The sequence below is a fragment of the Miniopterus schreibersii genome (genome assembly GCF_964146895.1).
Source record: "Miniopterus schreibersii genome assembly, chromosome: 13".
Lineage (NCBI taxonomy): Eukaryota > Metazoa > Chordata > Mammalia > Chiroptera > Miniopteridae > Miniopterus > Miniopterus schreibersii.
Genome location: NC_138113.1, coordinates 25,470,002 through 25,495,700, shown reverse-complemented (window position 1 = coordinate 25,495,700; position 25,699 = coordinate 25,470,002). Strand labels below are relative to the sequence as shown.

General features: G+C 42.8%; 1 protein-coding gene across 1 annotated transcript in view; it reads left to right on the top strand.

The window, feature by feature from the left end:
* Nucleotides 1-25,095, top strand: part of FSHR (follicle stimulating hormone receptor) — a gene marked incomplete at both ends in the record, with an annotated part of 130,405 nt that extends 105,310 nt beyond the window's left edge. Inside the window, 6 exons of the mRNA XM_081156310.1 lie at nucleotides 5,929-6,000; nucleotides 7,198-7,275; nucleotides 11,385-11,453; nucleotides 11,565-11,639; nucleotides 19,360-19,545; nucleotides 23,865-25,095. Coding sequence (XP_081012436.1) covers nucleotides 5,929-6,000; nucleotides 7,198-7,275; nucleotides 11,385-11,453; nucleotides 11,565-11,639; nucleotides 19,360-19,545; nucleotides 23,865-25,095 — 1,711 coding nt within the window. The remainder of the gene's footprint in view (nucleotides 1-5,928; nucleotides 6,001-7,197; nucleotides 7,276-11,384; nucleotides 11,454-11,564; nucleotides 11,640-19,359; nucleotides 19,546-23,864) is intronic.
* Between the last annotated feature and the right edge of the window lie 604 nt (nucleotides 25,096-25,699).

The following is a 25,699-nucleotide window of genomic DNA, read 5'->3' as shown; positions in this document are numbered from 1 at the left end:
TTTCATAATGAATGAGAATCAGTCCTATGGTAAGAGCACAAACTTTATTAGAGGCAGAAAGAAGTAGATTCAACCTCTAGCTCTGCCCTTCTCATATATGGCTCTGTAAAAGTTTCTGGACCTCTCCCAGCTGAGCCCCCTCCACTCTGATATGAGGATGGTAATGATACCTGTCTCCTAAGGTAGAGGAGAGGAATAAATAAAATAATCAATGTTAAGTGCTTGGTGCGGTGCCTGGTGCATAGGAAGTGCTCAATAAATGTTTATTATTATTAATTCTATACCTACTTTCCAGAGCAGCACAGCACAAATCTATTACCATTTCCACCTGGCAGCCCTTCAGAATCTCAAGCCTCTCTTTCCAAGCAAAATATCCTATGCACTGGACAATATGGTCATGATTCCTCATCCCATCAGCACAACAAACAAAAAAACTTGAGTATATGTCCCAAAATAACTGTATTTATAAGGCAGATGCCCATGCAATTGTAGTACAAATGTATGCATTACAAATTATACACACAAAAATAACATGTGAAAGCATAAAACAAATATGAATTAAATAAATTAAATAATATGCTTTTACTTTTACATCTTATATACCATTTTATATGGCACAAAAAGCTTATTTTGCGCTCACCAAATATAATAACAATATTTTAAAGAAAGCACTGTCATAGGATGCGCTTCATTAATTTTTAATCCTCAGTTTAACACTGAGAAAAGCAATTCACAGGTCATATGAATACTAGATTTCAATGGCTGTCAAAGCTGAGAACAGAACTTTACTAAAATAAGTAGAACCAATGGAAGACAAGCCTTAGCTGCACTCTTTGAGTCATACCTAGAGTTCAGTTCCTAAACTTTCATGAAAATGTTTTTATGAAATTTAGGTAGTATATTTTCTTTCCTAATGTCAATCAGATGTTTTTTACCAACAACCCATAAGATGTTGCATTTTTATATTTCTCATGAAAGTATTCAAAACCCAGTAAAATAACTTAAATGGGTTAGAAAGTTGTTTTTCCTTGTTTTTAAAATGTGCGACATGAAAGTTTTCATAAATGATGGCATGCATCATGTTCCGTGATAAATTAAGTTCTTAAGATACTGCCTCCTTCTTCCCTTTCAGTTAGTTCTATCTTCCTCTGTGCCCACCTCCCACATCCCTCCTGTGGTCTCTGCTCTAGCTCAGGCCAGTAGGCTCCATACTCTCTCGGAAATCTGGTTTGCTTCGCTTCCTACAAGTTCTCCACGACTATTCCATTCCACTTTGTTCTCTCCTTCTCTGAACTCTTAAGACATTCACAGCCAATAAAGTACAGTTTAGCACTAGACCAGTCTGAGTATTTCATCTGCACCAGTCTTAACTCCTCAATTCACCTGCAAGCTTCCAGAGACAGGACATGGTCTTTGGCATCCTCACTTGGATGGAATGGGGGTTGAATTGAAGAAAGGCATATAGTCCAATGAAACACAAGTTAACAGAAGCACAAGCACACATGCTATTAATCTGAGGGGGAGAAAAGAAAATCACCAGTACTCATCAAGATTAATGAAAGCACTAATGATGTCTAGGACAGTGAGCTTTAGAGTTGTGGGGTCACCTGTTCATGAAAGGCAAATGTATTATCCTGTTAGGTGGCAGGACATAGTGGGAGTGGTTCCCAGCAGTTGAAGGGACCTCAGAAAGTTCATCTTGACAGAAAAGATGGCCGTTTTCAGTACTGTAACCAAAAGATTAGGGACAGTCAGGCATGAAAGGTGTTAACACCAGCTCAGGATGTGCAAGTGGCTGTAGAGAGGGGAGGACTGCGAGCCAGTTACCCTTCTATAAAAGGTCCATTTGCAGAACTTAAATTTGCTGACATTTTACCCTCGAAACTTTACCTGTTTTTGAGGATAAACTGTAGCTGAATGAATCAAAATAATTTTGCAGCCAACAGTCATTTGAATAAAGCAAACCCATTGAGACATAGAGCTCCTAGTTGATTACCCCCTTTTAGCCTCCGTCAGACATGAATGTATTGATCAAAGGGGGGAAATGAACTGAAAAGTAAGAGTTCATCCCAGCTCCATTTCCTGAGTTCTCTTGGGGTTATGGAGAGTCTCAGATATAGAGTTATCACCAATAGTCCATCTTATTAGATCTTTTTAAGTGTTTTTAAACTCAGCACTACTCGAATAATTTTAGCCATCTTTGCTGTGTGTTTCCTTTCCTTTAAAGACCAAATATTTCAATGTGCATACATATATAGACATTTATAGATATCCCATAAGTATAGTAACTTTGGAAGCTCATGCTATTAATATTAAATAATGTACTTGTACATTTCTCATTGACAATTATGAATTCTTCCCTCCTTCAATTATATAAAATTCTTAGATGTGATGAGCACAAGTAGTGAATGATTCCTTGTTTGTGCTCATCTCTTGATAGCACTTAGCACATTGCCTGGCCTGATAAACATTAAGAACATTATATGTGCCAACCACTGTGCCAACACTGTTTTCAGGAAAACCATGGTTTCTGCCTTCTTGCCATTCACAATCTGGTTGAAGAGCTAGACCCTGAATAAATAAATAAACACAGAATAATACATATTTCAGAATCTGATGAGTGCTAAAAGGGATATAATCATACTGGGAATAAATCAGGGGCCTTACTTTAGATTGGCCATCAGGAAGCTCTTCGCTGAATAAATGACATTCGTGCTGAACCTTAATGGGTAAATTGAGGTTGGCCAAGTGAGGAGTGGGTGGTGAGCCTTCCAGATAGAGCATGTGCAAATGCCTGGAGACTGGGTAGAACTTCGTGTATCTGAGGAATTGAGAGAAAGCTACCAGTGCTGAAGTGCAACGCGGATACACTTCAATTAGTGAGATGAGGGCCAAGCGTAGGCAGTAAGGAGAATAAATTTAATATGGGAAAGAACTAAAGAAAAGCAGAAAACAAAAGCAATCTGATTTATATTTTTTAAAGAGTGCTCTGTGTGCTGTATGGAGAATGGGTTACAAAAGAAGACTAAATGTGTGGAAAGCAGGGGACTATTGCAGAAATCTAGAGGAAAGATCACGGTGGCTCGTTCTAGAATGGTGTCGGCAGAGATGGGAGAAATTGTACGGAATCGAGAAATATTTTGGAAGCGGGATCTAAGAGGACTTTGAGATGGGTGAGATGTTGGGGAATGAGGGCGAGGAAGCCAAGTTGAACTGTCACATCCTAACAGTTGATAAATGGGAGCTCTATTTATGGGGGAGAACAGAGGGGGAGTGGTTTAGTGGAAGTGATGGAAGGGAAGAACTTTACATTGTTATGTAAATGAGACATTCAAAGGATATATGAAGAAAACTTTAATTAGAGAGAGACTAGAGAGGCCAGTAGTCAAGTATTGAATCTAGTAGTTGAACTATATTGATAGCACTTAAAGCCATGAGAAGTGAGATCTTCCCAGCAAGACTATAGAGAAAAAAGGCAAAAGGCTCAGAGTACATATAGAGGAGGGGGAATCAACAACAACAAAAGTTTAAGAGTAGCAGAGGAGAAGAATGCAATGCGGCAGAAACTAATAGAAGAGAGAGAGTGGCAAAGAGTACTGAACTCTCCTGAGAGATCTAAAAAATGAGAATTTAAACTGTTCGTTAGGTTTATTGGTTGTGGGTTGGTGAAACTGGGGCATGACAAAAGTAGTTTTGGTGGAGAGATGTAAAATAAAAACAAACTGGAGCAGGTAGAGAAGATGGAGTACAAGAAAATGAATACCTCATGCAGACAAAGACGGCTTCTCTAGAAATGTTGCTGTAAAAGAAGGGAGAGGAACAGAGCTGGGCTGCAACTGCAGACAGACTTAGAGTAAAGGGAGATAGCAACCATGAGCGAATCCACATGAAACGTGAAATTCAGTGCACTCTGGTGTCTGCCTTAGCCTTGGTTCTCTAGAATGTGTCTGAGCAAGGACTTACACGCAAGTAGTTTATTTTTCATCCAAACCCAAGAAAGGAGATTGGGTGACTAAGAAAAAGAGAACAAAGGAAGGTGGAAAGCCAACTCAAGGATGTATTACCAGGTGATCACCGCCAAAAAACTGGAGCTTGCCCTGGCTGGTGTGGCTCAGTTGGTTGAACATCATCCCATGCACCAGAAGGTCACTGGTTCAATTCCTGGTCAGAACATATGCCAGGGTTGAAAGCGTGATCCCCAGTAGGCGGTATGCAGGAGGCAGCCAGATTAATGTCCCTCTCCCTCTCCCTCTCCCTTCCTCTCTCTCTCTAAAAAATCAACAAAAACATATATTTACCATGGAATACTATGCAGCTGTAAAGAAGAAGGATCTTGTATCCTTTGGGACAGTATGGAAGGACCTGGAGAAAATTATGCTAAGTGAAATAAGCCAGGCAGAGAAAGACAAACATCACATGATCGCGCTTATATGTGGAATCTAAAGAACATAATAAGCTGATGAACAAAATAGATTCAGTGACATAGAAGCATGGATCAGACTGACGAATCTCAGGGGGAAGGTGGGAGTGGGCGGGAGGATGGGGAGAAATTAACCAAAGAATTTATATGCATATATGCATAATCCACAGACACAGGTAATAGTGCAGTGGAGGCCTGAGGGGGGAGTGGGTGTGGGTTGGAAAGGGTCAATGGGGAAAAAAGGGACATCTGTAATATTTTGAACAATAAAAAAGAAATGTTTAATTTAAAAGATAAAGAGGAGAGAGAGAGAGAGGGAGGGGAAGAAAAAGAAGAAAGAAGAAAGAAAGGGAGGGAGGGAGGGAGGGAGGGAGGGAGGGAGGGAGGGAGGGAGGGAGGGAGGGAGGGAGGGAGGGAAAGAAAGAAAGAAAGAAAGAAAGAAAGAAAGAAAGAAAGAAAGAAAGAAAGAAAGAAAGAAAGAAAGAAAGAAAGAAAGAAAGAAAGAGAAAGAAGGAAGGAAGGAAGGAAGGAAGGAAGGAAGGAAGGAAGGAAGGAAGGAAGGAAGGAAGGAGGGAGGGAGGGAGGGAGGGAGGGAGGGAGGGAGGGAGGGAGGGAGGGAGGGAGGGAGGGAGGGAGGGAGGGAGGGAGGAAGGAAGGAAGGAAGGAAGGAAGGAAGGAAGGAAGGAAGGAAAGATAGATAGATAGATATTGGAGCTCAATCATGCTAGAGCCCCTCTAAGGTGTCATTTAGAATACATTCAGAATTGTTCACCCAAGGAATGGAAAAGAGAAGTTGTATTAATTATCTTTCCTCCCTCCCTATTTCATTCCCCCATCCCAAACCCTCTGAACTCATACTACCTATGGGCCAACCTTTACCTCAGTCTCTGCTTCCTGGGCACCCAGGCCCAGACAAGCAGGCCTTGGGAAGGATCCAATGTAACTCAGGAAGTTTCAGCTGTAGAAACTGATGTACTGTCTCTTAAGGTGATGGTATCAGTGGGCTTGGCTCTAACCAAACTCCGACCTCTTCCCAGGAGAGAGGCACACGCCCACTCTGGTGCGAAAGGGCATGGATCTCATGCTCTAATCTCAACAGAATAATTTGGAATGGAGAAGAGATAGTTCTCCAGAGGGTATGAGGAGGTTAGAAGCAAATAATGATTGAGGAAAATTCTGTTATCTAGTTGAAAATTGCTTTGGGATCATATTGACGTCTCAATTTAAAAAAAGGAAGGAAGAAAGTACACATTGTGGCATACTAGCCCCTGTGTGCCTGAAGTGCATGTTTTGGTTTTTTTTTCCCTCTAAGGAATCAACAGCTTACTAGACCTAGTTAGAGCCTTAAAATAGAAAACGCAAGCATGATTCACTTATATTATGGGATTTTCTGGTAGGTTTTTCTGATAGCTCAAAATTGATATTTTAAATATGGAAAGCATATACTTTAGCAATAGTTAAAACAGCCAGCTTTATTTTTACCTCACTCTCATTTTGTCTCTCTCTAGGCTAATATCCAACACAGGTATTAAGCGCTTGCCAACTGTTCACAGGATTCAGTCTCTCCAAAAGGTTCTACTGTAAGTTTCTCCTTCAGCGGTTACCAACATTGACTCAGGAGCTGTATTGCCCATCAGCCCCTGGGCCTGTAATATGCCTTGTTTTGTCTGCATCTTCCAAATACGTTGCTCTGGCTGAGCAGAGATAGGAAAGCAAACAGCAAGTGGCCTTGGTTTTACCTGAAGGCCGGCTAACCTCAGTCTGGAGGAAGTCAGCAGGCTCCTCAGTAAGAGAGGTGTCAACAGACCCAGCCTGTAGCAAATCAAGCAGTCTCTCCTTTCTTCGCCGGTTAGTGCCTCACATACCTTCCCCCTGCAGCTCCCCTGTCAGCCACCATCCCCTGCCCTTCCCTCCAGGATGCCTGTGCTGCCCTAGGAATAAAGAAACCACCTGACAGACAAATTCACACCATGTCAGGGACAGGTATTGGCCTTTTCTCGAGACCTCCTCGAAGAGGAGGAGAAATGCAATGCTTAACGGCAGGTTTATTTTCAATAGAAGAACCTGTAGGAATCTGGACAGACCCGAAAGGACATGGGAGGGCAGGGACACGAGGAGCTAAGGAAGGAAGGGGTGGGGAGGTAGATTGCAAGGGACCCAGAAAGATAGAGAATCTCCCAAAATTTCTCAAATTATTCCAAGCAATTTACTACTTCTACATTTATATGTTAGATCTGACCCCACGGGGAATCTTAATGGGAGGGTGAATGGTACAAACAGAAATATGAGACTATCTCCATCCTTCTGTTCAGGAGGGGGGAAAAAAATCAATGATAAAATTTTTCTGTGACCCAAAGAGAACAGAAGGAAGGAAACTGGCCTATAAGAAGGGGCTTGAGGTGGGAGGAAGATGAAGCCCCAGCTAAGGGGCATGGAGAAGTTTGGGATGGAGATGGAGGGTCAGTTTAAGTGTCTTTGTCATATTTGAGCCAACACCAACTGTGGAGGCAAGGCTAATAAGTATGCTAGGACCTTAACACAGTGAAATTCGCCAAGAAAACTTTCAGAGAGAAGATGCTGCTTGCGTACAATCCCATTGTTAATAACAAATATACTGAGGGTAAATAAGCTGTCATTGATTTCCCACACTTGGAATTCATCACCTTACTCAAACACTGCCTCAGCTAAAGACCACGTCATGCCCAGTAAACTAATTGTGGGAAGGCGACGTGAGCGGAGCCCACGTAAACACCTAATCTGTCCATACTTTCTTCTAGAGACATTCAAGACAATATAAACATCCACACGGTGGAGAGAAATTCTTTCGTGGGACTGAGCTTTGAAAGCATGATTCTGTAAGTAAAGGGGGAAAAAATGTAGGGGAGCCACACTTGGGTCTTCCTTTAATGACCTTTCTCATAATGGGACACTCCTTTTTCACCTGGGTAACCGGCATTTCACCATTTAAATCTCTCGCTGGTTCTGTGATTTTCTCTCATGTCCCATCTGTACATTTCAGAATCACCACATGGAATTGTGTTAATAATGTATGAGGCTGTGGTGTGATTCAAGTATTTAAAATTGCTCTTTGAATGATGGTCTCCTGCCATGCAACATCTGTTCCGGAGGACAGAATAACTCGTGCATCGGTAACGCTAGTTATTGCCTGGCAAGGCTTCTGTTGCCCAAAGAAAAAGGCAGGAAGGAGGCTGAGTCCAGGGAGGCATGGAAATTCCCTCGTCACTATGCGAAGCGGCTCCTGCTCAGCCCCGTGCTGAGCATGAGATGGCTCCTCATTCTCTTGGAACAATCACATTTTTTAATGAGCTTGAGTGACTCCCTCTGACATCGGGAAAGTTTTTAACGCGCTTTGTGTCATTAATAAACTACCGTTCTAATCTTTTGTGCCACGGGCCCGCATGGCCCTTTATCTACTTCCCAAGATGGCCAAGAAATAGGGCACCGGGGCTCCCCAAGTGTGTGTGGGATCCTTGGGAGTTAGATGAACAGAATAGGTTTTAGGGGACCAGTAACTGAAAAGCCATCTATAAGCAAAGCATTTCATCTATTTCACAAATCATTGTGTTTTCTTAAACACGCATGTGCCTGTGTAATACGCTAATGTGTACAGAAGGCGAGTTTCAGTGTGGAAGGGATCTCCTTCTTTTTCAGAGCGATGATATGATTCAGAGAAGCAACTGGGGGGGGACAGAGAAACGGGGCAGGCGAGGACATGCTGGAGAATAAAGCTAAGCACAGTATTTTATATAAGCTAATCACAGAAAACAAAGGAAAGGGTTGGAAAGAGACTAGCAGAGGAATTGGATGTGTGACGAAAAAGTAAAAGCAAAGGCATGTATTCAGAGTACATAGTATCAGGACAAAAATTATAGATGAATAATGCTTAATCCTTTCACTTAATATGCTCGTGACAATTAGAGTGTGAATGTGTGTGTGTGTGTGTTAGAATGAGGTGATGGAAGTGTGGGAAGTATGAGAGAATAGGAAAGCAAAAGAAATTAACTAAAATACAGAGTAAAATATATGCAAAATAAAAGTAATTATTCTGAGGATAAAGAAAGAATAATTTAAGCTGACCGGCCTGTGATGTGAAGGTGGAAGGAAGAGTTAAAATGAGGGGAAGAAGGCTGAGAAAGGAGGATGTGTCTGTGGCTTTAAGAGATGAGGGGGGTTTAGCCAGAGCACCGGCGAAGGGCAAACTGAGGAAACAGAATCATCAAGGCCATGAGGTTCAAATTAATAGATAAATAAAACAAAACAAAACAAAAGGAGCTTTTGGAAACTAGTGAGTACCTGCCCAGTGGGTGTGACACAAACACAACAGTAAAAGGATTCCTGGGCCACATCTTGGAGGGAGACCAGTTGTACCTGGAAGTTAATACCTTTTAAATCTTGCTCTAAATGTATGTATCACTTTTAAACATAGTGATTCAAAATTTGTTAATGTCATAATGTGGCAAATTTATCAACAGAATATCCTTCTAGAAAAAATATAATTAAGCAGGAGTGTGCTAATGTCGTTCTCACAGTTTTGCACGTTGACATGCATCTTTTCTGTCCAGAACCTAAGGGCAGAAGGCAAGGCATCCTAACCTTCCTAGTCTTACTTCTCCCCAGGTGGAGGCAAAGAACCTGAGGAAATAAGAATTTATGACAGATCCTTGCAGACCCAAACCTACAAAAGGAATGTGCAGATCATAACTGCTCTTCACTGACTCTCGTTCATGGACATTGTGTGGTTTCCCAGAATGACTCTTAGGAGTCATCCCTTTTCAGATGTGTCCCTAAAGAATAAATTCACATTTATGAGAGCAAAATCTATTTTTCTTACCTCAGATGGTTCTTAATCCACAAATAACAGAGTCAGAAGATCCATACTCAACACAACTTAAGACTCCACTTGTTCTTAGTTAGGGTGCTATGACTGGACGCAGGAGCACCACAGGAGAGGCTCACACACCAGGTGCATTTCCTCCCTTCCTCAGTTGACTTCTACCTCACCTGCCTGCCCCTCAATGAGCTTTCATGGGCCAGGGAACAGTTTGTTTTTCGTGTGATGATGTCACTGTCATTGTTGACATAAAAAAATGCCAGTACCACTATCACTACCCCATATGATGGTATCTGTTGATTGAGAAAATCCATAAAGCCAAAGGGCTGTTTTGAATATAATAATTCTTTTAAATTACTCTGTATATTATTTAATCATAGTGACATCTATTTGCAGGACATACATGTTCAGAAATTATCTATTCTACAGAAAAATAGACGGAGCCCATGTGGATTTACACAGCCCTGTGTTAGATTAAGGGTCAGCCAACCAAGGCCCATGAGCTAGGGCTGCTTTCTACAAGTGAACATTGGATAATAGAAACACTGACATCTAAATTAAGCCAAGCGCTATCCCTATGAAAAGAAAAAAAGTCATTCTTTTCAATAGTAGACCTATATCCCCCCTACCCCCCCAAAAATGTACTCAATTATTACTATTATATGTTTTTTTAATTTGGTTAAAATTTTTGTAGAAATTGTTTTATAAGTACCTATAATGTACCTATATAGTAACTAACCTGTTTTGCCTCTTGGCCCACAACACCTAAAGTTTCCTAACTGGCCCTTGACAGAAAAAGTTTGCTGAATCCTGTGTTTGATACAAAACCCCCAAGGATCCCACAGGTTAGAGGCAGCTACTCCAGCAAATCTCACTACCAGGGGACAGGCTGACAAAGATGTCAGGAGGTTGGACGTGCCTGGGACAGTCTTTCTCCTGGGTGGGTGTGAGCAGGTGGGATGTGGGGGGAGGTCATAGCCACTCCTTAGCCATCAGAAGCCACCAATTAATTGGTTGCTAAGGTTTTAAAAGATTTACCTTACTCCTGTCTGGATTTTTTTAGCTACACTGCTTTCTAGGAGGAAGAAAAAAATCATATAGCTGTTCTATGATATTCAGCATTTTCTAGCAGCCCATTGCAGTCTAGGAAATAGAGTCCTGAGTGCACAGGAGCTTCCCTGGGCCAGCTTTTGAACAGTGTTATTTGTAAACCCACTAAGCCCGACAGGGAAAAGAACCTGGGAGCACATCAAAAGCAGGTGGTCAAAGGCTCTTCAGGCTAAGCTCTCCTGACCTTGGATTTCTGTTTTTGTTTTCAGATCCCCCCAGGAGCACAGCAAGGCAGAACTGTTGGCCCAAGGTTCCCTTGGGCTTCCCTGTCCAGGCAAACCTGCTCACTGACCCTTTTTGCACAATCAGGATGACTATTCCACATCCAGTCCCTTCCACCCCAGAGCCTCCTCCATGCCCACTCTCACCACCTCGCCCTGCCACAGCCCACAGTCTCTGTAATTGATTTCTCTTCCTTTCTGGCTTAACCCAGAGCCACCTCCACAAACCTCCAATAACAGGGGGTCCCTATGGGTCACAGGAGACGTTCAGGTTGCGTGACAGCTTAATTAGATCACTTTTTGATGACAGCCAGGCCTACTGCTGTGGGTGAGCCTGGGTGAGAGGCTTAAAGCCTTAGAGGAGGTGATACAAATGTTGTCTGTCATAAACAGTTGTGCAATTGAATGATTTCTGTCCTTTAGAAGGAGGAACATCTTCATCTGCTCCCCCCATGGCATCTCCTCTGCACATGCACACGAATGATGTGTGCAAAGACCTCAACAGATCCAGACAGCTATGCCTAAGTGTGCCTTTTCAAAATCAAATTTCATTTATTTCTCTGAATAGGCAATAATGCACATAACGCGAACATCAAACATTTCAAAAGGTTATGCAGTGATAAATCAGCCTCCCATCTGCCCCATCCCCAAGCCTTAAGGCTGGTGTTTTATTTATGGCACTAACCTGTGCTGTCTGACCTTGCCCCAGTGCTTCCAATTATGAAACCCTGTATTGTTTGCATCTGACATTATTGGTTTTTTAATGGGTCTTTTATTTCAGCTGGCTGAGTAAGAATGGGATTGAAGAAATACACAGCTGTGCATTCAATGGAACCCAACTAGATGAGCTGTAAGTAGCCCTGACTATTCTTCCAGGCCATTGAGAGGGAAATGGCTCTTACTACAGTGATGTTTATGTGGCTTTGTGTTTCCCTTCTTCTTTCCTCAACTCCGTCCCCAGGAATCTAAGTGATAACAATAATTTGGAAGAATTGCCTAATGATGTTTTCCAGGGAGCCTCTGGACCAGTCATTCTGTGAGTAGCTCGCCCCATTACCATGTACAAGAGATCAGCGTGTAGAAGTTCAAAGTCAACTTTCTCCAATTCATACAAGCTTCAAGACAGGGCTGGCAATCCAAGTCAACTTTTATCTGTGTCATCTGCAGAAACTTATAGGAACAATTTAGGGCTGATCCACCCTCTCACTTTCAATGAAATAACAATGACAACATTTAACAAGCACTACAGGTGCTGTGGGTTAATGGGCAGGAGGAGTGTGCACACACTGCCCAGCCCACAGTAGATGTTGCCCAGGCTAGTGCTATGACTGAGCCTTGGGTCGGATTCCCCTCCCCACAAATGGACTGTGATATGGATAGTTGCATGCAGGGGGTTTCCTGGGAAGTGCTTGATGGAAGAAGACTCAGGCTAAGAGGGAAGCTGACAGCAATGCATTTGCAACAGAGACCTCAGCTGATCCCACAGGGAGCTCTGGAGTTAAGATGGCCCTTCAAAGTTGTACTGAATTAAGACAAGGGGCCAGGCCTCTTTGTCAGCAGTCACTGAGTACAGGCTTTCCCTAGTTAGGAGCCAAATCTTGGGTAAGTCAAACAAAGGCAATTCCCAGGGTAGAACTCAGCTATGAGCCACCTCAGCAATGAGTTGGTTCTCAACTATCCTCAAGCAGTGGTTCTAAATTTGATCATATGTCAAACTCACCTGGCATGCTGGTAAAAGCCTCAATAGCTGATCCGCACAGCCAGATTTTTTGATTCAGCAAGTCAGGGGTGGGCCTGAGAAACTGCAGCTCTAATCACTCCCCAGCTGATGTTGCTGGTCCAGAAAGCACACTGAGAATCACTGCCTTAGCACCAGGGCTCGGACTTGAGGAGCCTCGCCCTGGTCTCTAGAATATCTCCACCATGAGCTAACTGTGTGAATCTCCCACCCCAACAGTAGGTATATGGAAGGAATCCTAAGAGAGTTAAGGGGAGGGCTCTCAAACCAATGATAACTCCTTTCCTGAAGGCAAAATTTTTAGTTGAGTGTAAAACAGGGAGCCTCTGGACACCTGAGGGTCCAAGGGCAGGATGTTCCATTGCAAAGAGAAATAGATTCTGAGAAAGCCAGGGGCACACAGACAAGCTCCATCGAGTTTCAGAGGAGCAGCCCAGCATCCTGATTTCCCCCTCATGAGTCCTGACCTTGACCGCCAGGGGCCACCTGAGTTTTCACCTGATATTCTGAACTCACTCAGGTTTGGGGTTTTTTTTTAAGCAATCAAGCAATTGCTGTTTCTTTAGGAAACAGTTTCCTGTGGGAAAAATTTAATGCATTGCCTTTGCAAGCTGGAGCCAGTACAGTCATATTCTGATAGTTTATCAAATTGATTTGGCTATAGTTCAGATTCATTTGATAGTTGAGATTCAAACACTGAGTTATTTGTATAAGAATGATTCTCTTCCATTACCAGTGTACCCACAGTCCTATAGACAGTAAATTGCCTTTTTATTCCGCCTGGGATCATGAAAGAGAGGTCTTCTAACCATCTGTCAGTGTAGTACACACCAGAAATGTGCTGGCACTTATGGAAATGATTGACCTATAATAACATCTTTGCTGGGAAAGATAGAAATTGTTCAAATCAAATTTGTGGCACTGGCTATAACACACTTTATTAAATGGGGCACAGAGCGCAACTTAACTCCTGCCTCTCCTGACTCAGCATCTTATTGCTGACTGCCGTCTCCCTCTCCACTTCGCACCTCCAAGTCAAGAATCCTAACAGTGTTGAAACAGTTTAGGATTACTAAATCCCTTCAGCGCCAGCCATCATCCATGAAGTCTCCCATTGGTACATTTTAGGGTTTAAATTCTCAAAACCAGTCACTGCCAGAGTGTAGCATGTGCTGAAATGTTAACCAAAATGACATCTTAAAACGACAGTCATTGAACCAGCCAGAAAGATAAGGGGTTAATATCACCTGGCCTTGACTACCCCTGCCCCCTTGCCTAGCCCACCAGCACTAGGAACGTCAGTAATAAAGCAAAGATTCTTACTATTCCCTGAGCATATTAGGTCTTACATGTGATACATTTAGTAGTTGACTGAGGACCTACTATGTGTCTGATACTATGCTAGGTATAGGGGATAGAGAGATTTAAAAATAAATAGTACATGCCCTAAAGTATCTCGTTCCTGTAGAGGGACAAATTTTACTGCCCACGCCCTAGCCGGTTTGACTCAGTAGTTGGAGCATCAGCTGGCAGACTGAAGGGTCCCAGGTTCAATTCTGGCCAAGGGCATGTACCTTGGTTGCAGACTCAGCCCCGGTGCGTGGGGGAAGCAACCAATCGATGTGTCTCTCTCACATTGATGTTTCTCTCTCTTTCTCTCTCCCTTCCACTTCCTCTGAAAAGCAATGGAAAAAATATCCTCAGGTGAGGATTGAAAAAACAAAAATGTTACTGCCCAGAACAATAAACTCTGCAGAAATTGTCACAGGAGGTTATAGTAACACAGCAGGTGCCCAATAAATCTTTGTCATGCGATACAGTGACTCCTAACAGATGAAATGACAGTGTGTGGGGAAGAGAGCTCTTAGCTTATGCCTAAATTTCTGCAACAGCCTTCATCTCCTCCTACCTTCAATCCTTTTTCCTCCCAACTCATTTAACAAGTATTTATGAGTACCTACTATGTGCCAAGCTCAAGGTTCTCAAGATGAACCTTACCACACAGCTTTCAATAAGTCATTCTTCTGCTCACGTAAATTCTAAACTCTGCTGCCCCACTTTCAAGGCTCAGATCCCTTCCTGTGGTTCCCTTTAGGCCTCATAATATGGTTGACCAGAATAATCCTTCTGAAAATCTCTCCCTGCCATGCTTTGTGTTCTGGGCCTCTCACCAAGCCTACCTTTAGCCTATAGTCATAATAACCTTCCATGAAGATGGGAATAACTGATAGTCTTATTTTGTTACTCCCCCAGGGATATTTGCATCATAAGAGCGGAAAGTGCTTTCACAAATGAATTAAAATCTAACATTAGATTTCTAGGCCACGTAGAAGGATCATGGCCAGGGAATGGACTGTGTGTGTCTGTGTGTGTGATTGTGTCTGTGTATGTGTGTGTTAGGGGAACAGAGAGCAAAAAAGAGAATAGTGTTTGTTGTTAAGTCTCAAACCACATGGAATAGCATCCACTTATCTTATGCTGACATAAATTTCTATGGATTTTTCTTAATCCCTGGAGAAACCAGAAAGACATCTTTCTGCCAGTCTAAAATTTGGAAGTTTTGAAAGGTTCCATGTTTGCTAACTTCAGCAAGTATCCAGTAAGCTTTAAGCAAACACTTCTATGAACACTTTTATTTCCCTACCACCCAGGAACCATTTTTACTAAAGACTTTTTGCTTTATCAAACTCTAAGAGGCTCTGCATCTCTCTCTACCAACTATTCCCTCCTTTCAACATCTACCAGGGAAAGATCTGGGTGCCGGGACACTGACAAGATGCCTTAGTCTCACAGCAGCAAAGCCACCTAGTGCAAATGACAGCAGCTCACAGATTTTGTAGCTGTGGAAAGGACTCAGAAATACAAGCTGACTCCAGAACACTGAGCAGACAGAAAGGCACCAAGGCAGGCACCAATCAAACACGGAGGCATTGGATTGCACTCACGTCAACCCACCCAACACATCACCCTGCTTATTCTCTAATACAGGTCTCTCTCCTTGGAAACTTTGCATAAGGTTGCTCCTTTCCTTGGTGCCTTTGATGCTGTCAGTCAGTGTAACTGCCTGCTGCAGAAACACCATTTTGCTGAGCTCCTTTTAAATCCAGATTTCCTCTCTCAGTCTATGTTGCTTACTCCTCCTTTCAGAATTGCTCCCCTGTAAGACTTGCTCCTGCCTCTCATTGTTATTAGGATGTTGAGGCATCTCCGCTAATCAGACAAGTATCTACTGAGTAGATTTCATGAGCCCAGCCGTGTCCCAGATACGATGTAGAACGCAAAAATATCTTAATAATCCCTCCTCTTAGAGCATCTGAAATCTCGCTGAGGAGACAAAACAAATATACATGAAAAGTCAAACAATATCAAGCAATAGAAGAGATAACACAAGGTACAAGATTCTCTGTAATTGCTAGAGTTTAGAAGACTTCACAGTTGGCTAGGGTGATCTATTTATTCTCTTTCCCAATCCTTCAGTGTCACTCCCCAACCTATCTTCAAACAAAATAGCAATTTCCTGGGTGCTTACAATGTGAAAGGCACTGTTCGTAATGCAAGGAGCCCTCAGCACTCAAGGAGAGATAAAATGCAAATACAAGGAGCTGGTTTATAAAAGCAAAAGATAGTAAGTGGTGAGACAGGCAGAAAGCATAAAAACATAAGGCTTTTGTGCTGTACATGGCTTTCAAGAAAAAATACTTCTACAACTGTTAAAAATGATAGAGATGATGGAATCACAGAGACTCCAGTGGGAGCTGCTTTGGTTCTCCACTGATGCATTAAAACTACCCTAAAGCTTAGTAGCTTAAATCATTCCACTTTGCTCATAATTTTGTGTTTCAGAAATCTGGTTGCCTTGTCTCTGATCCATGTGATGTCAGCTCAAGTGGTTGGGTCTGGGGAATCTACTTCCTAGTTGCCCACCCCCTTTACTGTCTACACACACACACACACACACACACACACACACACGCACTATCTCATACTCTAGGTCACAGGGACAGGGAACATTTTTTCTGCCAAGGGCCATTTGGGTATTTATAACATCATTTGCAGGCCATACAAAATTATCAACTTAAAAATTAGCTATGAAAAAACCTTCTAGATTTATTGAATTTTGAGTCCTACTTATGGTTGCCTTCGCAGGGCCAGACCAAATGATTTTGCGGGCCTTATACAGCCCTCAGGCTAGACGTTCCCCACCCCTGCTCTAGGACCTCTACACATGGCTTACACTTTTCCTAGCATGTCTGTCTCAGGGTATTCCGTATTCTTTCACGGCAACTTAGGGCTCTGTAAGACCAACACAGAAGCTGTCAGTGCTCTTAAAGGCAGGTCCAGAACTGATATGGAAACACTTTCATTACACCCTATTGTAGTCCAAAGACATCAAAAGTCAACCTGGGTTTGAGGGAAGGGCAAATAAACCCTCTACTGGAAGAGTGTAAAGAATTTGCAGTCAGCTTTAATCCACCACAGAGTATATGAGATAATAGGGTGATCCTGCATGGAATATAAAAATGTGTTTATTTTTGGAAATCTTCAATTAATGTGATTTTTTATATTATAAATTTAATGGAAGAAGGCATAACTAAGAAAAAAATAGTTTTCTGTTTTATATTGCTTACTTTTATGACATATGAAAAGTGTTCATGGCAGATGATGATTGCCCTGGTTTAAATTGTTCCTGAAGAACTTTTTTAAAAATTAATTTTAGAGAAGGAGGAAAGGATAGACAGAAACATAGATATGAGAGAGATACATTGATCAGTTGCCTCCTGGGGATCAAACTTGCAACCTAGGTATGTGCCCTGACCAGGAATTGAACCCGTGACTTTCAGGTGCATGAGACAATGCTCCAACCAATTGAGCCACACCAGCCAAGGCCTGAAGAACATTTTTTATGCTTTCATCTCATTTTTTAGAGGGATCCTTGAACTGTTTTACACAAAACAGGCAGTCTTTGCACCCTTCCATATTTGAGGGGGAAAAAAGGAGACAAAATGCCAGATGAAACAAGAACTTGATCATAAAGACCAGAATGAATGTCAACTGCAGAACTGTACAGAGGAGCAATTGTCTGAAGAGAGAAACTGGAGAGATTTTTCTAGGGCAGAAAAAAAAACTGAGAAGCTCTGGAACAAAGGAAAGTATAAGCTGGATCTACCAGCAGCAGAGAGTGAAGACTCATCACAGGGACAAAGGTTTATGGATCAGACTCATATCCATGGGGAAAATTAACAACTGATTATCTGGGCCTGGGGTTCAGAAGTAGAATCTGAACTGGGATATACATTTAGAAGTCACCAACATATACCTGGTATCTGGAACCAAGGAAGTGGGTAAGATCACCCGGGAAGATTATATACACTCAGAGAAACGCCAATATTTAAAGGGTATATAAAGGAGAAAGAAAACAAAATTGCAAAAGAAGTCAAAGAAGATCTCACTAAAAATTAAAAAGAATGCAACGCCAAGAGTGTTTCAGAAAGGAGGCGTGGTTTCCAGATAAAATATAATGGAGAAATCAAGAAGGTTGGAACTAAGATATGACTTTAGTGAGGATTGTTTCTCTTCAGGTTGGGAAGAAACTGGGTTGAACTGTGAGATGTGGCATCAAGTATGGACAACTAAATATAAGAAGTTTGATTGGGAAAGGGAAGTGACAAGCATGGCAGCGGTTAGGGGTAGGTTTCATTAAACAATAGGAAGCCCTACAAATTTTTTAGCAAGAGAATGAGTGACACAGTGAAAACAAGGCTGTGAGAATGTAAATTTCATCAGGCTATGAGAACATATGGGGTAACAAGTATATGCTCACGCCCCCAAGTTTCATTGCTCTGGGTGCCCACTGCTTTGACTTATAGGAAACATAGACATTAGAAGATTCTCCTTCCCCAAGTATATCCAAGGGTGCTGAAGTTAACCCTTCCTGGTCATTGCTGCCACCACCCCCATTAGAAGCACTCGTTCACGGCCAACCTGCCGGCCCCAACAGGTCTAAGCTGGTGCCGTTTAAATCTCCTTGCTCTTACCAGCTGGTCTTGGCTGTTTTGAGGGTTGCGGCTGCCAACAGTGCTGCCAGAAAAGTACCCAGTTCACTCGTGTTGCTACCAGAAAGGATGGGACTTCCATTTGTGTTGCCTTCCATGTGGACGTCTGCTGGTTCACCCAGGCAGAGACTCTCCTGCAATGCAAGAACAACGGCGTGCGTGCGTGCGTGTGTGTGTGTCTCAGAGACAGAGAGATTGACTGATTTACGGGTAATAGCTACAAGTCATGTGCTGTCTTTTGGCCAGGGAGTTCTCTATGTATTTTAACTCACTTAATTCTCACAACAACCCTCTGAAGTAGGTATGATTATTTATCATTCCTATTTTATAGCTGGGGAAATTGAGACATGGAAAAGTGACATAATTAGAGCAAAGTCTCAAATCTGAGAGGTAGAGGGGCAGGGTACATATGCAGGCAAGTCTGGCTGTGGACGCCATGCTCGTAACTACTACTCTATATCACCATTTTGACTTTGTGCTGAGGGTGCCTCTACTACCTGCCAGGCCCTTCTTCCCCTTATAGTATGTTCTCTTCTCACCCTTTTCTGATATTTGGCCACAGATTCCACTCAGGTCATCAGAACTATTTTTATAGCTGTATTTATAGTAGGGAGGAAATGGTCTGAGTCCCTCTCTCCTATAGAAATTAGTGGGTACCTATTTTATAGACTATAGAAGGGGAGATGGCTATCTTTAAACCCCAGATCAGCCAGGAGCAGATATATCCAGGATTCAAAGTTTCTTGTTATCTACGTCCTCCTACCAGGAACATAAGGGCCAGAGCTCCCACTGAACCAAATTTCCTGTTAGCCAAATATTGATCTGACTGAGGTGTTGGATGAATTGAAGTTCCTCCCCTCATCCATGTAAGAGGATCACTACAGTGTCTTCTATTTTGCCTGCTAATGGAGCAGAACATTTTAGGCCCATGGTAATCAGGTTATATCTACTTTTTCTCCTTATAGAGATATTTCAAGAACCAAGATCCATTCCCTGCCTAGCTATGGCTTAGAAAACCTTAAGAAGCTGCGGGCCAGGTCGACTTACAATTTAAAAAAGCTTCCCAGTCTGGAAAAGTTTGTTGAGCTCATGGAGGCCAGCCTCACCTACCCTAGCCACTGCTGCGCCTTTGCAAACTGGAGACAGCAAATGTGAGTCTTTTCATGTTCATCCCTTGGGCCCTGCTTGGGATTTCTCCAGTGCAGAAGTTGGTCCACAACTTCTACATATCTGAGGCATTAAGAGAATCTACTGGCAGAGAGATCTTCCTGAAGAAAGCCCTTAGACATATTCTACATCAGAGCTTCAGTACTGTGGAGGGTTTCTAACTCCTTTGAAAATGGGCTCGCAGGAGAAGGCTACCCACATGGTAGGCTACCTATCAAACATTATATAAGATAACATGAAAAACACCAAGCATAGTGCCTAAATTATGGCTGATGCTAAATTAATATTTCTTCCCTTTTTCCTATGTGCCAATATGGATCTATCTTTCAAGTCCCAAACTCTGTACCTCATAAGTGTCCCAGGGACCCTCAAAGTCAACTTTGGAGGGAAGACCCATGCACACCGTACCAGAGACGAATGCACACATCACAACACATCCCAGACACTCTAAGCCTCGCTAACCCATCTTTGGATTTTAGCACCTCACAGGGAAGACAAAGTTTGGGATATCTATTCACTTTGGCTTTCAAGGTTAGTCAGATTAAAGAAGGTAATCCCAAGAGAGCCACATCCCAGTAGAAAACTGGATAAAACTGTGAGATAATCATTGCCAGGATCTGGAGAGGGTGAAGAGGGAGTACTTTGGAAATTGCACATGTTCCAGACATTCAAAGGATCCACTGGAGATAGAGTAATTGGATACCAGGAGTTCTCTAAGCTCTCACCACCCTTGAACTGATACAATCCAAGCCATGCAGTGCGCTCGATCACATGGTGCCTTGTCACCACTCCTGTGCAGTAGCCCAGCACTGATACAGCTTTCCGGTGCTATTCTTTCACTGTTTAACACAGTCTCCTCTGTTACTTAACCTTTAACATATATTGACCTGATCATGTAGACATAGACCCTACTCAAAAACAAAATAAAACAAAAACAAAACAACAAGCGAAACATCCTAACATGGTTTTAAAGTAACTAGGAGTCTGCCCTCAGACCCATTTGAAAGATTTTCAGAAAAGATGCTACTTTTCTGGATTTGCATGCATCACCGGGAAACTATCCAGAACTGGACACTCCTCACCAATTAGCTCAAGGGCCAGGGAATTTCTTCCTAATGACTAAAATTCTTAAGGGCTTGGGCTGAGGCAGGAGGCTCGCCTCTTTTAAATTCCACACAAGCATTATTCCAGCCAGGGCAAGAAAGATACCAATTCACTGCCAAAACCCTGGAACTGAATGCCCCTCAGGAGAAACCTCAGAAGATATTAAGGCCTCTGTAAGAGCAGCACATGGTATGCTGTCAGGCCCAACACCAACAGGCCACAGGGATATATATTATCTTACTGTGTTGCTCTGAGTCCTGTGGTCTTGCCACCCCCTGCAGTATAGATGTAGCCTCAGGGCTCTCCCAACCAGAAATCTCCAGGTCTGCCTTACCTTGTCCCATGACCTGAGGCCTTCCTGATCCCCCCAGATCACCCAGCTCTCACCCTCTCTAGGTCTCTACAGTAACTCACCAACAGAGCCTATCCAATACAGCAAACGAGGGACCAATGCCTCATCTAAAAAGACATGCCAAAATCAAGTAAAATTTCAGCAGGTATTTAGTCTTTAATTTTACAAATTTACACATGCAAACACAGGACAAAATAGTTATGCTACTCAGAAGATAATCACAGGGTTTTTTAAATGGTGTGATTTCTTTGTATGCCGTACTAGGTGTGGTTTGGTCATGAGATTCAAGTTCAAAGTTGTATGAGGAAATTGTTCTTTCCTTCCTCATTTGGAAATACCCAAAGTGTAAATGCTAGGCCCTTATGACTGTGAGGTTTTGGCCAGTGGCTCTCCTGGCCTCTCACTGAAAGACCTTGTTAACCACACCCCTCATTTGTCATTGAAACAGGTAGTTCCTTGTCATAGCTCTATACTCAGCTTACAATGTTATTTTGTTCATTTTATTATTTAATTTTTCTTGTTTCTAGGCCTCTTCTTCACAGCTAGATTTTAAACTGATGCACCATGACATTTGCTTCTAAGTACCCACACAGGACCTAGACCCCAACATGATCTCAATAAGTAGCCACCATTGCCTGTCTTCTTATTGCTGATACTTGCTAAGAGCTCACTGTAATACTCTGTACCTTTATCTCATTTAATTCTCACAAAGGTAACAGTGTTATTTTTATTCCCCTCTCTCAGAAACAGAAACTAAGGCTCAGAGACAGTAAATAACTTGACCAAGACCAACCGAACTCAGATCCAAACCCTTTGCCGCTCCATCTGTCTCCAAAGCTCAGGCTCTGGGCCATCCCACCATGTACTTCCCAAGTATTTGTTCACTGACTTATCAGGGTCCAAGAGTACCACTTTCTTAACTGACCCTAAACTGAATTCCCAACTCTTTATGATTCTTAGTATTTGCAAAGGTACTGCAGGGGCAAGACTTCATTTCCCTCATTTCCATCTTTGTTTCTATTCTTCTCTCAGAGACATGCACTGTTTACCTTTTCCACACTCATGTTGTTGGGTCACTTCTGTTTCAGTAAAGGAAAGCATCGATATTTAAAATACATTGGTATTGGTATCAACACTAAGAATCTTCACAGAATCCAACATCAGCTCCGGGAAGTGAAGACTGTCTCTAGATAGTTAAGCCAGGTTTGGTCCAATGAATGGAATCACAGTCTGCAGGAGCCATTACCTGCTTTCTGTTCCTAGATTGTGTTGTCACTAATCCAATGACAGGGTTTGGGAGTCAGAAGTTAGAATAAGGACCACAGAGTATTCTCATGTTCCCTCTGTGCCCATCTCTGAGCTTGTCTCTCCTCTCTTGTAAGATCTCTGACTAAATCAAAAGATTGTCTGTGCATTTTCAATTACATGTATGTTAACTGTTTAGCCCCCTTAGTGCAACCCATGACTGATGTGAGAAGCCCTATCACTCTCTAAAACGAAAGATGGCACATTCCCCAACAAAAAAGGAGAGTCTCTTGGGCCAAGAGAAAATGACTTCCTGGCAACTCAACTCACTTCTCAGAGGGAGAAAAGGGAGGAATGGATTCTCCCTGATACCCCTTCTCACAGAGGTGAATGGGGAGAAGTTCAGGCCATGCATGTCGGGACACTTGACTATCAAATGGTCTATTTACTCCCTTCACTCCCTCAGCCTCTATCTCCTTCCTATGAGGGGGCTTTGAAGAGTTTTAACACTTGCTTCCCACTCACATGCAAGTCTAGGTTAAGGTTTGAAAGAAATGCAGTCTCTTTACATTGCTATGAGTTTGCTCCCCAGGGAGGGAGTTAGGGCTGCGTGTGAGGGAGAGAGATTTTTCCATCCCAAAAGAGACCCAGTGTGAACCATCCCCATTCCTTTGAAGCCTTTGCTTCAAAACAGAATCATTGCCCTCTCTGTCTCTACCTGTGCCATTCACCTGTCTGGGTAGAATATTTATCATCTGGCTGTCGTCCAAATCCTTCTGAAGGTGCCCCTATTCTGTTGACAAAGCCTCTTGTACATTTGGGGATAAAAGGAAAACTAAGACCGAAGAGTGAGCCCAAGAAGAGCCAGCTCCCAGGAGATGACAATCTTGGGATAAATTAGGTCCCCTTGCAACCTGAATTTGCTCTTTGGGGGACTCACTAGGGAACTATTTAACACGAGAGGGCCAGGTTTACTCTGTGGACAGTGCATGCCTGAAGCCTACTGTGACCCCTGGAGATTGAGTTAATAAAGAAGAGGGCCCTCAGTAACATTTCAAGCAAACTAGCCGGCCGCCTAGTAGCCTAAGTACCGAAGAGCCAGGGACGGGCTGGCTGGGAACTAACTATAGTCTGATCCTCCAATTTATGTAGATAAAAGACATAAGTTCTCATTTGAGTCAGAAAACTGTCCAGATCTTCCAGCAACCTCAGTACAGAGTACAGGAATGGGAACAGACCCTACTCAGGCATATTAAGAAATACCTGGAGATGGGGGAGGGAGAGGGTAGAGTTGATATCAGGTCTGTAAATTATTTGCACTTAACAGCAAAGGCTTAGCTAGTCCCAGGCGCCTTCCTCCCCACATTCAGGTTGTGGCCAGATGGTTTCCCCAGTGGGCCATCCAACTCTAGGAATATATACATGAGTTGTTCTGTTCATTTACAGTAAGCAGCATTAACCCTTGAGCTTAGCCTCAAGGGCAGACAAACTGGTAGAAGAGGGGGGAAAAAAACATCATTTCTACCCTGTGCAAAAAGACAGTGATGTATTTGCTATTCTGGATCCAGGATGTTGATTCTATTCCTTTTTGTATTTTTCTAGCTCTGTGCTTCATCCAATTTGCAACAAATCTAATTTAAGGCAAGAAGTTGATTATATGACTCATGCTAGGGGTCAGAGAGTCTCTTTGGCAGAAGATGAGTCCAGTTCCGCCAAAGGATTTGACATGATGTACAGTGAATTTGACTATGGCTTATGCAATGAGGTAGTTGATGTGACTTGCTCTCCTAAGCCAGATGCATTCAATCCATGTGAAGATATCATGGGGTATGATATTCTCAGAATCTTGATATGGTTTATTAGCATCCTGGCCATCACTGGGAACATCCTAGTGCTGGTGATTCTGATTACCAGCCAATACAAACTCACTGTCCCCCGGTTCCTTATGTGCAACCTGGCCTTTGCCGATCTCTGCATTGGAATCTACCTGCTGCTCATAGCATCTGTTGACATCCACACCAAAAGCCAGTACCACAACTATGCCATTGACTGGCAAACTGGAGTGGGCTGTGATGCTGCTGGCTTTTTCACCGTCTTCGCCAGTGAGCTCTCAGTCTACACGCTAACAGCCATCACTCTGGAAAGGTGGCACACCATCACCCATGCCATGCAGCTGGAATGCAGGGTGCAGCTCCGCCATGCTGCCAGTGTCATGCTGGTAGGCTGGATCTTTGCTTTTGTGGCCGCCCTCTTTCCCATCTTTGGCATTAGCAGCTACATGAAGGTGAGCATCTGCCTGCCCATGGATATCGACAGCCCCTTGTCACAGCTGTATGTTATGTCCCTCCTTGTGCTCAATGTGCTGGCCTTTGTGGTTATCTGTGGCTGCTACACTCACATCTACCTCACAGTGAGGAACCCCAACATCGTGTCCTCCTCTAGTGATACCAAGATCGCCAAGCGCATGGCCGTGCTCATCTTCACAGACTTCCTCTGCATGGCACCCATCTCCTTCTTTGCCATCTCTGCCTCCCTCAAGGTGCCCCTCATTACTGTGTCCAATTCAAAGATCCTCCTGGTCCTGTTCTACCCCATCAATTCCTGTGCAAACCCCTTCCTCTATGCTATCTTCACCAAGAACTTCCGCAGAGATTTCTTCATCCTGCTGAGCAAGTTTGGCTGCTTTGAAATGCAAGCCCAGATTTACAAGACAGAAACCTCATCCAGTGCCCACAATTCCCATCCAAGGAATGGCCACTGCCCGAAAGTTCCCAGGGTTACCAATGGTTCCAATTACACACTTGTTCCTCTAAGCCATTTAGCCCAGAAATAAAACAATGTGTAAATATAACCAAGTGTTGAATGATAATTAAGTCTTGCCTTTGAAAACTATGCCATGACATAGCTGACAGAGTGCTTCTACGTACATCGTCTAACTTTAATTTCCTTGCTTCCCCATAAGGTAAATTGGTCAGGAACTGTTAACTCCATATTAACTATTAGGAAGCTGAAGTATTAATAGCAACATTAATAATTAAAATAATACAATACCACAAAATCACATTTCTTTTATGCTTTATAATGCTCACAGTGCTTTTGTTCAGATCACCTCACCTGATGCCTATGAAAGTCCTATTAAATAAGCAGAACAAGGGTTATTCTTGAAGTTTTTTAGATGAGGAAATCGAGACTCAAATGGTTAAGTGACTTGTTCAAAACTGCTTGGCTTGTAAGAGGTAGAGCCAGGATTAGGTGCTCTGACAACCAGAAAACTTAGACGAAAAGGAGGGCAATATTCATTCATTCATTCATTCATTCAACAAATATTTATAGAGAACCCTCATGATGGCTTTGTAATGTGTCGACTTGGATAGGCTGAACTACATTTCCCAGAATTTCCTTTCTTATGTTTCCTAGAAGGGCGGGCCACAGCGACG